At 46.5% G+C, this 13,628-nt stretch overlaps 2 protein-coding genes across 2 annotated transcripts in view; both read right to left on the bottom strand.

Moving 5' to 3' along the window:
- Positions 1–5,863: 5,863 nt before the first annotated feature.
- ovca2 (OVCA2 serine hydrolase domain containing) lies at positions 5,864–12,353 on the bottom strand. The gene is made up of 2 exons (XM_055657654.1): positions 12,102–12,353; positions 5,864–6,409 (listed from the first exon to the last, which is right to left on the bottom strand). Exons 1-2 carry the CDS (start codon positions 12,295–12,297, stop codon positions 5,907–5,909), a joined length of 699 nt encoding a protein of 232 aa, XP_055513629.1. The 5' UTR covers positions 12,298–12,353; the 3' UTR covers positions 5,864–5,906.
- The window catches only part of dph1 (diphthamide biosynthesis 1), a 650,424-nt gene continuing 643,072 nt past the window's right edge, over positions 6,277–13,628 (bottom strand). Inside the window, exon 12 of the mRNA XM_055657652.1 lies at positions 6,277–6,409. Coding sequence (XP_055513627.1) covers positions 6,395–6,409 — 15 coding nt within the window. The 3' untranslated portion in view covers positions 6,277–6,394. The remainder of the gene's footprint in view (positions 6,410–13,628) is intronic.

The following is a 13,628-nucleotide window of genomic DNA, read 5'->3' as shown; positions in this document are numbered from 1 at the left end:
ATGAAAGGAAAACATATTTATAGAGCACGTTTCACAATCTCCGGTGTCTCAAAATGCTTTACTGGTGAATTACTTACTACATTGTCTCTGCTGTGATATAGATTTTACAGCCTATTTGTGCAAAGCAAGTGCCCACAATCAGCATGGTGACATCCAGCAGATAATCTGTTCTGTTTGTGCGATTTCAGGACAAGTATCATCCAAGTACAGGGAGAACACGGTTGTTTCTCTCTGTCCCATGATTTCTTTCACGCACAAAAAAAGACATAAAGTGCTGGAGTAACTCAGCAGGTCAGGCAGCATCTCTGGAAAACAGGGACAGGTGACCTTTTGGGTCAGGACCTTTCTTCAGACTGATTGTGGTGATGGTGTGGGGGGAGCCTCAACACAATAATGTAATCCAACCTAACCATCAGCCTGAAATGTTTCTCAACTCACAGGTGCTGTCTATTTTGCAACGTTTGCAATGTTTTCTGCTTTCTCTTAAAATTTCAGTACCCTCTTCCATCCTAGCCCAACCGTCAATCAAAAACCAGGTTGCCTTTGATTCCATTTTGATGGATTTATTTGGAAAGGAAAGATGACAGGAAGTAAACAGACACCCCGGGGAGATGCTGCCAACAGCCCCACCACAGATGGCTTGATATACTGAACAATCATTTGACATAAAATCAAGTGTAACCTATTAAGAGTGCCAGCATTTCCTGAGATCACACAATCAACTGCAGCAGAAACAGAATGTTGCTGTTTGTAAAATACAAACTTTTTTTATCCTTCTTTGGTTTCACCGTTAATTCTGCCTCCGAGATAGACAAAACTAGTTTGTAACTGGGCTCTTATTTTGACAGATTGCAAATTCTGACTCGGAGGTTGTCGATATTTACAGTACTGCTCGGAAAACAGGTGCTACAATTTGACTGATCGATGCTAATTCTTCTTCATTAGGACATACTAAGATGCCATTCAGCCCACTGAATCAGTGGTACCTCTCAGAGTAATCCCATTCTACTCACTTATCGTCCTGCAACCCTTATCTCTCTTATGCCTATTAACTCCCTCCGCACCCCCTTTCACCTACGACTCACCCGCATTAGAGGTAACACTCAGTAGTCAATTAATCTACCAGCACATCTTTAGGATGTGGAAACATTCTGAAACATCTATAGGAAACCCTCAAATAAAACATGTGAACTCTACACAGACAGCACTAGAGGTCAGGATTGAACCTGGGTCACAGGAGCCGACTGACTACTGTGCCACTGTGCTGCGGGTAACCTTTGACATGTGAACAAGAAACAGGAGCCACATGCTACATTGCACCTCCAAACCATTTGACAAAATTCTGACCAATCCTTTGCCTCAACCCCATTTTCTTGCCCAATCCTCATCTACTTTGCCCCAAAAATCTATCTCAGCCTTGAGAATATGTAAGCAGAAGAACGCCCTCTGGTATATAGAATTAAAAAATATCACAATCCTCCTGACATTCTTAGACGTTCAATGTAGACATAAGGAACTGCAGTTGTTGGTTTACAAAAAAAGACACAAAGTTCTGTAGTAACTCAGCGGGTCAGGCGGCATCTCCGGAAAACATGGATAGTTGACATTTTGGGTTGAGACAGTTTCCCCTTTGTTCTAACCTCTCCAGTTAAGGGAAGCACCTTTTACAATCTGGCCAGTGCGCTTTCAGAATCTTAAATCAATAAGATCATCTCTCATTCTTCCAAAATGCTGATCATTGGCCCATTCCTACTCAATATCTCCACATGAAACAGGTCCTCATTCCAGGAATCAATGGTACGGTCTTTGAATGTAGCCTTCTTCATACACTGTATCCCAGGAGTGATCTTCCCTTCTTTTATATTTAACCCTATCAATTTAGCTTTCTATTCTTTAATATCGCTTGTCTGTATAAATTTATCCCTGCTATTTGCCCCATGGTAGCAATTCCATATTTTCAATTTCTGGATAAAGAATTCCATTTGGGTTTATTAGTCAAGATGCAGAGTCATACATCACGGAAACAAGCCCAACTCATCGTGTTGACCAAGTTGCCTACCTGAGCAAGTTCCATTTAGCTGCATTTAATCAATTTGCCTCGAAACCTTGAGCAAAATATAATCTGCTGGAGAGACACGGTGATTTAAGCAGCATCTGAGGAGGGAGGTGGACAGATGATCTAGCCTGTCAAAGGCCTTGCTGAAGTCTATGTAGACATCTATCACCTTGCCATCATCAATCCTTTGTCACCTCTCCAAAATTCTCAATTAAATTCATGAGACACTATTTCCCACAGACAAATCTGATTATCCTACATCAGTCCTTGTCTTTTGAAATGCAGATAGGTTATCATTCTCTTAGAACCCATCCCACCATCTTTGGCCACCACTGATATTATGCTCTCCAGCCTATGGTTCCCTCGCTTGTCGTGGTCCTCTGCAAATGAAAACAAATGATTACCCTTTCAAAGTCATTAGGGAATATGGAGGGCACAAAATGGAATTAGTACAAATAGGTGCTTGACAGACACAAGGAACTGCAGATGCTGGAATCCTGAGCAAACAACACAAAGTGCTGGAGAAACTCAGCGGGTCAGGCAGCATCTCTGAAGAACAAGGATAGGCGATGTTTTGGATGAGGTCCCTTCCTCAGACTCAAGAAACCTGAAGGTCACAACCTGAAACGTTGCCTATCCATGTTCTCCAGAGATGCTGCCTGACCCGCTGAGTTACTCTTGCACTTTGTGTTTTTAGGTGCTTGATAGCAGACTTGCTGGATTAAAGGGCCTGTTTCCATGTTGTGTGACCCTGACATTATGAATCTTCTCTTTTCCTGAGAAGAACTTGATCTTAGATTGGAGTGGTTGCAGCTGGGTTATTGCTTGTACTTTTGCTCCTTTCTGACCTCCCACATTGTACACCACCTCCAACCGGACAAACAATCCAATCTTAGCACTTCACTGAAATCAAAGAGGTGAGGGAAGATGAATTGATAGAGATGTTTAGAATCATTAATGATTCCAATGGTTCCAAAAGGAAACCACTTCAATGTCTTGCAGGTCAGTAACCAGAGAACAAACATTTAAGGCGATTGACATAAGAACAATTGGCAACACAAGCTTTTTTTTTGCGAAACGTAAGTGTGGCGCGACTCACCTGTTGCAGCGGCCCCTACAGCCTGTCCGTCTTTTATTATTTTTTGTCTAGTTAAATGTAGTTGTTCGTGTTTTTTAATACTGTTTTTAACTGTGTATATGTGGGGGGCGGGGGAAACTTAAAAAAATCTCTTCCCTGCACGGGAGACCCGACCTTTTCCGTCGGGTCTCCGTTGTCGTTGGGGCCTAGCACCGTGGAGCGGCCTCCAACTGGAACGACCTGGGGGCTCCAGTCGCGCAGCTGCGGACTTACCATTATGGGGCTGGCCAGCCTCGGAGCTTGGGGAGCGGTGGTGGCTCGGAGGCTCCAGCTGCAGACCGGTGGACTGGGATATCGGGAGCTCGCGGGTCCAGGTGGGAGACCGCTTTCCGGAGCTCCCGCAACGTAACTTCTCCAGCCCGTGTCGCAGGGTTGGAATGACCCAGAGCGGGGCCGTACATCGCCTGGCGCGGCCTAAAATGGTCGTGGGACTTACCATCGCCCGCCTGGGGCTTCGACAATGGGAGAGAAATGGTGCAGGGGAGAGAAAAGATTTTGCCTTCCATCACAGTGAGGAGGCGATTCACTGTGATGGATGTTTCTGTAAATTGAATTGTGTGTGTGTCTTGTAGGAAATTGTCTTTGTTTGTATGGCTGTGGAAACGGAATTTCGTTTGAGCCTCACTGAGGTTCAAATGACATGTAATAAATATTGTATATCGTATATTGTTGTTGTAGTCCGCATTGTTCTGATTGAACAGGCAGTGGAGTATTTTCAATAGCAACGGTAACAGGTAAATATTTATGCATCCATGGCGAAGGTAAATCTGTGGGATTAATTGGATGGCTCTATCAGAGAGCTGGTAGATCAGAGAGATGGGACCTTCTGTGCTGTTTCATTTTCTGATTACCAAAACCAACTCACACTTTAAGACCTGTACTAACGTGTTAAATCCTTAGGCAGACACAAAATGCCAGAGTAATTCAGCGGGACAGGCATCACTGGAGAGAAGAAATGGATGACGTTTCGGGTCGAGACCCTTCTTCAGACTTCAGACAATGTTAAATCCTTACATTGTCCCAGTGTTTAGTTAATTTAGTTTAGAGATACAGCGCGGACACGGGCCCTTCAGCCCACCGAGTCCGCGCCGACCAGCGATCCCCCATACACTGGCACTATCCTACACATTAAGGACTATTTACAATTTATTTTACCAAAGCCAATTAACCTACAAACCCGTAGACAGACACAAAATGCTGGAGTAATTCAATGGGCCAGGCAGCATCTCTGGAGAGAAGGAATGGGTGACGCTTCGGGTCGAGACCCTTCTTCAGACCTGTATGTCTTTGGAGAGTGGGAGGAAAGACCCACGCGGTCACGGGGAGAACATACAAACTACGTACAGACAGAACCCGTAGTCAGGATCAAATCCGGGTCTTTGGCACTGTAAGACAGCAACCACCGCTGTGCCACCGTGCCGCCCCCTAAAGTGCCTCCCCCAGTGGGCCAAACCAGTTTTTGTCCTTTGTACCCCAATGGAAGGTCCTTATTTTCCTGCTCATTAGATATTAGAAATGCTAACTTCTGAAGTGGGAGAGGCAGGTTAAAGTGCAACCACATGGAACTTTTTTGTTGCCAAGGAGTTGTCTACAAGGAGTGAGCACTCAGCGGGAAGGGTTCTTCCCAGCCTGTCACCTCAAGTTTCACTTCACAAAGGGTTTGGGTTGTACCCACTTGAATGGAATGTGGGGGTGAACTATGAGAAGTCCTGAATGATGTAGCATGGTTTGAGCCACTCCCAACTGCACTTTGGCCTAAAATTGCAAATCTCTTGTTTCTGCAAATCCCCCTCAGTAAATGAAGAGCTGGAAAGGCATTGCGGAGTCGAGAGCAGACTTTATACCCAAGGACACAGAGAACCTTGAATGCCCTTTGTTGAATTTTAGCATTTTGGAGGTGACAAGTTATGTAGAAAGGGCTTCTGATCAAGATAAAAATGGAACTGGTGTGTAAACACTACTGTGTTTACACAATTCCAATCACCTGGGTTCAATTTTGACCTCAGGTGCTGTCTGTGTGGAGTTTGTATATTTTCCTTGTGACTGTGAAGAATCTAGATGTTCCAGTTTCTTCCCACATCCCAAAGATATGTGGGTCAGTATGTTAATTGGTTGCCGTAAAATTATCCATTAAGACGGTGGATGGTAGAATTTGGAGGAGGTGGGGAGGGGTGGATGGTTTAATGAGAATGTAGAGGAAATATAATGGGAACGGTGTAAAAAGGTGCTAGATGGCTGGCGGACTCAGTGGGCTGAAGGGCCCGTTTCTGTGCTGTATAACTCTATATGGCACCCCACAATCAAGGGGATGGAAAACAGGGGGGAAATAATTAAACTTCTTGAATGCTTTGTAACTACAACAGGGATAAATGAGCATAACAGAGGGTGGGATGGCATCACTTGGAGTGGGGCACAGTGCCCTGGAGTTGGGAAGTGAAGAATCAATGTTTCAATACCTGACTTTATCCAGTGACTTTTGTATAAATGCTGGGTAAAGGCATGTTCAGTAAAGCACCAGTGTGCCCGAATGTGGGATTTGAACTGGGTAGCCATCCCGCTTCTCACAATCCTAGTGATTCAACTGGGAGCAACATAAGCTGACCCTCTCTTTCCCCATTTGCATCAATTATCTTTTAACAAAGATCCACCACATTGCATCTTCAAGGATCGCCAGTCAAAATATTTTAATGGTACAAACATTTGTGGCTTCAACTATTTCTTCTCAAACTTTTCCAGAAACTCAAAATAAACCTGCTTCTGAGCTGCAGAGGCTGGGACAAAATGTCCTCCTGTGTGAGTGAGAACCACGGGATTCACAAAGGTCGTGGACAGTTCCCGGCTCAGCTCGCCAGGGATGACCCGGTCAGTTTCACCGAACACATGCAAGGTCGGAAGAATAATGGATTCCTTGTAGAAATGATCGTGCAGCTTGCACCTGCTCCTGAAGCCGGCGACAAGGATTGCAAAATTAAACTGGAATCTGGGGTCTCCCTGCTGCCCGAGGGCACAAATCATAGACACTAGAGCCGCTCCTTGGCTAAAGCCCATGATACCATCGAATGGGCCTAATTCAGTCATGGCTTTGCCGATGGTCTCTAGTGATTCCTCCAATCCTTTGCAGGACTCCACCTTGTCCAAAGCATCAAAACTCTCCTCCTCTGGGTTCGAGAACCACCAACCACGACCATCTCCCTCAGTCTCTACTGCTCGAGTCCCTGAGAAAATGAAACACAACCGGTTTTCAGTGTGAATCATAAACAGTGCAGCACAGGAACAGACCCTTCAGCCGACCATGTCTTAGCTGAACATAATGCCAAGTTCAATTAATCCCTTATGCCTGCACATAGAACACAGAAAATAGGTGCAGGAGGAGGCCATTTGGTCCTTCGAGCCAGCACCGCCATTCATCGTGATCATATCCACAATCAGTAACCCGTGCCTACCTTCTCCTCATACCGCTTGATTCCGCTAGCCCCTAGAGTTCTATCTACAGGGCCTGTCCCACTCGGTGATTTATTTTGGCGACTGCGGCAAAAAATACGCGGTGTGATGACGTATGACGCACGGTGTTTTTTCAAGTGTCGCAATAACTTTTTTGTCGCCGCTGGATTTTGAAATGTTCAAAATCTTTTGGCGACACTGATATGACACTGGCAAAACGTCAAGTGGGACAGGCCCTTAACTCTCTTTTAAATTCATCCAGTGAATTGGCGTCTACTGCCTTCTGAAGCATAGAATTGTACAAATTCACAACACTGTGGGTGAAAAAGCTTTTCCCATCTCAGTTTTAAATGGCCTCCCCTTTATTCTTAGATTGTGGCCCCTGGTTCTGGACTCCCCCAACATTGGGAACATTTTTCCTGCATCTAGCTTGTCCAGTACTTTTATAATTGTAAACATTTCTCTAAGATACCCTCTCATCCTTCTAAATTCTAGTGAATACAAGCCATATCTTTCCAATCTTTCCTAATACGACAGTCCCGCCATCCCGATGATTAAACTCCTGAATCTGCGCTGCACTACCTCAATAGCAAGGATGTCCTTCCTAAAAATTAGAAGACCAAAACTGCACACAATACTCCAGATGTGGTCTTATGAGGGCCCTGTATAACTGCAGAAGGGCCTCTTTACTCCTATACTCAAATCCTCTTGTTATTAAGGCCAACATGCCATTAGGAAAATGGACAAGGGAGAGCCAGTGGATGTACCTGGCCTTTCAGAAAGCATTTGATAAGGTCTCACATTGGAGATTAGTGGGCAAAATTAGGGCACATGGTATTGGGGGTAGAGTGCTGACATGGATAGAAAATTGGTTGGCAGACAGGAAACAAAGAGTAGGGATTAACAGGTCTCTTTCAGAATGGCAGGCAGTGACTAATGCAGTACTGCAAGGCTCGGTGCTGGGACCGCAGCTATTTACAATATACATCAATGATTTAGATGAAGGGATTCAAAGTAACATTAGCAAATTTGCAGATGACACAAAGCTGGGTGGCAGTATGAACTGTGAGGAGGATGCTATGAGAATGCAGGGTGACTTGGACAGGTTGGGTGAGTGGGCAGATGCATGGCAGATGCAGTTTAATGTGGATAAATGTGAGCAAATGTAGCAAAAACAGGAAGGCAGATTATTATCTAATTGGTGTCAAATTGGAAAAAGGGGAAGTACAACGGGATCTGGGGGTCCTTGTTCATCAGTCAATGAAAGTAAGCATGCAGGTACAGCAGGCAGTGAAGGACATGTTGGCCTTCATAACAAGACGAGTTGAGGATAGGAGCAAAGAGGTCCTTCTGCAGTCGTACAAGGCCCTAGTGAGACCACACTTGGCGTATTCTGTGCAGTTTGGTCACCAAATTTGAGGAAGGACATTCTTGCTATTGAGGGAGTGTAGCGTAGGTTCACAAGGTTAATTTCCGGGATGGCGGGACTGTCATATGCTGAGAGAATGGAGCAGCTGGGCTTGTATACTCTGGAATTTAGGATGAGAGGGGATGTTTATTGAAACATATAAGATTATTAAGGTACACAAAATTGCTGGAGAAACTCAGCGGGTGCAGCAGCATCTATGGAGCGAAGGAAATAGGCAACGTTTCGGGCCGAAACTCTTCTTCAGACTGATGGGGGGTGAGGGGGGGGGGGGAAGAAGGAAGGAAAAGGGGAGGAGGAGGAGCCCGAGGGCGGGCGGATAGGAGGGTGGGAGGAGACAGCTAGAGGGTTAAGGAAGGGGAGGAGACAGCAAAATTGGGAGAAGTCGTCAATGTTAATGCCATCCGGACGCAAGGTCCCCAGGCGGAATATGAGGTGCTGTTCCTCCAATTTCCGCTGTTGCTCACTCTGGCAATGGAGGAGACCCAGGACAGAGAGGTCGGATTGGGAATGGGAGGGGGCGTTGAAGTGCTGAGCCACCGGGAGGCCAGGTTGGTTATTGCGGACTGAGCGGAGGTGTTCGGCGAAACGATCGCCCAACCTGCGCTTGGTCTCCCCGATGTAAATCAGCAGTAAGATTATTAAGGGTTTGGACATGCTAGAGGCAGGAAACATGTTCCCGATGTTAGGGGAGTCCACAACCAGGGGCCACAGTTTAAGAATAAGGGCAAGGCATTTAGAACGGTGACGAGGAAACACTTTTTCTCACCGAGAGTTGTGAGTCTGTGGAATTCTCTGCTTCAGAGGGCAGTGGAGGCCTGTTCTCTGGATACTTTCAAGAAAGAGCTTGATAGGGCTATTAAAGGCAGCAGAGTCAGAGGATATGGGGAGAAAGCAGGAACGGGGTACTGATTGTGGTGATCAGCCATGATCACATTGAATGGCGGTGCTGGCTCGAAGGAACGAATGGCATACTCCTGCACCTATTGTCTATTAGCTTTCTTCACTGCCTGCTGTATCTGCATGATTACTTTCAGTGACTGGTGTATAAGGACACCCAGGTCTCGTTGCACTTCCCTTTTTCCTAATATGACACCATTTAGATAATAATCTGCCTCCTTGTTCTTGCCACCAAAGTGGATAACCACACACACACAGACGCCTTGCTCAGCCTGTCCAAGTCATCCTGCAACCTCCTAGCATCCTCTTCGCAGTTCCCACTGCCACCCAGCTTTTTGTCATCTGCAAATTTGCTAGTGTTACTTTTAATCCCATCATGATCCATATCCTTCCTTTCCCTGCATGTTCACGTGTTTACCTAAAAGTCTCTTAAACGCCAATATTGTAGCTGCTTCCACCACCACCCCTAGCAGTGCATTCCAGACACTCACCATTCTCGGTATTAAACACATACCCTGCACACCTCCTTAAAAAAAATCTCCTCTCACCTTGAAGCTATGCCATTTAGTCTTTGACATTTCCACCCTGGCAAGAATTTTCTCACCGCTATACTATCTAAGCCTTTTGTAACATGTACCCAGATTAAACACCATCTGCCATTTCCCCACCCATATCTGTAACTGATCTATATCCTAAAGTATCCCTAGACAGCTTTCCTCTTGTCTGCAACTCCACCATTTTTTTGTGTCACCAGCAAACTTACTAACCAATTCGTCAAAACTTTTAAGGTGTAGGCGATGTTGTCAAGGCAGTAATTACTTTAACCCTTAGGATGGATTTATTGACCTCTCAAAAAAATGACAGCACCAGAGGATTAGGGCAAGGGGGAAGAGATTCATCGTGGCAAGTACCTGGAATGCACACTGTGAGAGTGGTTGAATTGGATCGTTGACAGCATTTAAGTAGTGTGTAGATAAACACCTGTATCACTGAGGCAGAGGGCTATAGACCCAGTGCCGAGGTTAATGGGAATGGTATCCGCTGCTTAGTGTGAATGATTTAGTTTAATTCACCGAGATACAGTGAAGCACTTTTGTTAGTGTGCTATCCAGTTAAATAAAGATTACACATGAATATAATCAAGCCATCCGCAGTGCACAGATAAAAGATAAAGCGCGCAGCATTTACTTATTGGACAGAAAAGCTGATGTTCATGCTATACGATTCTATAATTAATTGGAATGATACCAGGGCTAAATGGGTTGCAGAGACTAGATCTGTAATCTCCTGTGTATTGATTAAGTCTAATTGGAGTGTTAAAGACAATTAAAGTACTTATAATTGAAAATAATTCCTCAGGCAGCAAAACTTTAACCAGAACTGGTGTGTAGGAAAGAACTGCAGATGCTGGCTTAAATCAAAGGTAGACACAAAATGCTGGAGTAACACAGGCAGCATCTCTGGAGAGAATGAATGGGTGATGTTTTGGGTCAAGACCCATCTTCAGACTCTGAACCAGAGCTAGAATATTCAGGGCTAGACAAGAAAGCACAATTGAACATTGAAGATGTGTAAATTTGGAACTTTTTCTTTGAAAAATAGGTTCCAGTTAAACAGTGGGAGGGATCATAACCATTTCAAAACTGGCAGTGATTAACTTTTGAAGACACAAAATACTGGAATTTTGAGCAAAATACAAAGTTCTGAAGGAACTTCTGAAGGAACTCAGCAGGTCAGCAGCATCAGAGGAGGGAATGGACAAGTCTGAAGAACGACCCTGGCCCAAAATGTGTCGTCCATTCCCTCCCCAGATTTTGCCTGACCTGCTGAAGTTCCACCTGCACCTATTAATAAACTCTTGTTTTGAAAGAACATCAAGATAAAGATTTATTGATGGTTTAGATAACAAACAGCCACTACCTAATGGAATGGCAGAAATAGCCTTCCTCCCTTTGTTTCCAAATCCCTCTCATTCACTGTGACATCTGTGCAACAAGAAGGAATGGGTGATGTTTCTGGTGGAGACCCTTCCTCAGACTATCTTCCTCCAATTCTAGCCTTTAGTTTAATTCAGTCCTCCACTGCCACCTTCAGCTCAGAAATTACCTCCTATATATATCCTCTACATCTGCATCACCAAAAGACGTCTCATAAAATCCAAGATTTTAAATGTTTGTCCTGAAGTGTCATGACGTTAAAACATGCGTGAGGCTTTCTAGGATAGTTTAAGGGGTTTAAGAAGGAACGGCAGACGCTGGAAAATCGAAGGTATGGAAAAACTCAGCAGGTGCAGCAGCATCCATGGAGCGAAGGAAATGGGCAACGGAAATGTTGCTGCACCCGTTGAGTTTCTCCGGCATTTTTGTTTAGAAACATAGAAATTAGGTGCAGGAGTAGGCCATTCGGCCCTTCGAGCCTGCACCGCCATTCAATATGATCATGGCTGATCATCCAACTCAGTATCCCATACCTGCCTTCTCTCCATACCCCCTGATCCCCTTAGCCACAAGGACCACATCTAACTCCCTCTTAAATATAGCCAATGAACTGGCCTCAACTACCCTCTGTGGCAGAGAGTTCCACAGATTCACCACTCTCTGTGTGAAAAAAGTTCTTCTCATGAAAACTTGGTTTAACGGGATTTTTTGGTTCAAAAGCACGTGGAGGTTGTTTAAGAAGGAAGTGCAGATGCTGGAAAATCGAAGGTACACAAAAATGCTGGAGAAACTCAGCGGGTGCAGCAGCATCTAGGGAGTGAACGAAATAGGCAACGTTTCGGGCCGAAACCCTTCTTTAGACTGTTGCTAAATTTGACCAGGTTGATGATTGCCCCGACGTGGCCCGGAGCCTGGTGTTGGCCAGACCCGGGTGGAAGGGAGACTTGAACCTGGTGTCACCACCAAGAACCGTCAGCTGCTGGCAAGGGTGGGCGGGCACAGAGCGACGGGCCGAACGGTTGCTATGGTATCATAAATCATCATAAATTACCATAAATTATCATGTGCTGACAGTCAATCTACGGCGCGCGCGCTGCCCCCCCTCCTACCCCCTCCCCCTCTCTCCCCCTCCCCCTCCCCCCCCACTCCGGGGCCGCGCGCGCTGCCGACTCCCGGTTGTCCCCACATAGGCCGCGCGCTCACCGGCAGCGGGCGCCTGCTCCTCCTGCTGCTGTCCCGGCCCCGTTCCCGTCAGCGACGGCACCCGGAGCGGCGCCGACACGTAGAGCAGCTCGGCCCGTTTCTTCAGCAGTTTCCGCAGCGAGCCGGTCCGCTCCCGGAACGACCTCTCGTCCTGTCGGTAACCGTGAACGCAAAAAACCCGCAGCAGCGGAGCCATTACGGCAGCAGGCTGAGTTCCGTCGGCAAAACCTGTCCGGCTGCGCTACCGGTATCCTGTGAAAGGTTCCGGGCTCCTTTTCGACATCACTGCTGCCCCACGAGGCAAAAACTATCACTTTGGTAGGTTACACAGAAAAGCTGGAGAAACTCAGCGGGTGCAGCAGCATCTATGGAGCGAAGGAAATAGGCAACGTTTCGGGCCGAAACCCTTCTTCAGACTGATCAGGGGTGGGGGTGGGTGGGGACAAGAAAGGGAAAAGGAGGAGGAGCCGGAAGGCTGGAGGGTGGGAGGAGACAGCAGGGGAGCTGAGGAAGGGGAGGAGACAGCAAGGACTAACAGAATTGGGAGAAGTCGATGTTCATGCCCCCGGGGTGCAGACTCCCCAAACGGAATATGAGGTGCTGTTCCTCCAATTTCCGGTGCTGCTCGCTGTGGCCATGGAGGAGACCCAGGACAGAGAGGTCAGAGGCGGAGTGGGAGGGGGAGTTGAAGTGCTGAGCCACCGGGAGGTCAGCTAGGTTATTGCGGACCGAGCGGAGGTGTTCGGCGAAACGATCGCCCAACCTCCGCTTGGTCTCACCGATATAGATCTGCTGACATCTAGAGCAGCGGACGCAATAGATGAGGTTGGAAGAGATGCAGGTAAACCTCTGTCGCACCTGGAACGATTGCTTGGGTCCCTGAAAGGAGTTGAGGGGGGAGGTAAAGGGACAAGTGTTGCATCTGCTGCGGCCGCAAGGGAAAGTGCCCGGGGAGGGGGTGGACCGAGAGGGAAGGGAAGAATTGACAAGGGAGTTATGGAGGGAGCGGTCTTTGCGGAAGTCCTCCCCTTCCTCAGCTCCCTTGCTGTCTCCTCCCACCCTCCAGCCTTCCGGCTACTCCTCCTTTTCCCTTTCTTGTCCCCACCCACCCCCACCCCTGATCAGTCTGAAGAAGGGTTTCGGCCCGAAACGTTGCCTATTTCCTTCGCTCCATAGATGCTGCTGCACCCGCTGAGTTTCTCCAGCTTTTCTGTGTAACCTTCGATTCTCCAGCATCTGCAGTTCCCTCTTTAACACTATCACTTTGGTAGTTTGGCTACATTTTATTTATTTCTCTACATGGATGAAAAAAATATTTGACACATTTATATCACAATTAAGTAATATGAATGTATTTTCTTGTTTCCCAAAAGTAATGAAAATCCCAGGAGTTGAGCAATCTAAGATTAATAAATAAATAAATCGATAAACACCTACATAATTGGTCCTTGGCCCTTCCCACCCAAACCACCCCCTCCCCAAGTAATTTCCCCAGCAAACACCGGAGATGCAATACCTGTCCCTATA

This window comes from Leucoraja erinacea, chromosome 28 (assembly GCF_028641065.1).
Source record: "Leucoraja erinacea ecotype New England chromosome 28, Leri_hhj_1, whole genome shotgun sequence".
Classification (NCBI taxonomy): Eukaryota; Metazoa; Chordata; class Chondrichthyes; order Rajiformes; family Rajidae; genus Leucoraja; species Leucoraja erinaceus.
Note: the sequence above shows the minus strand (reverse complement) of the source record. Positions and strands in the feature narration are given on the sequence as shown.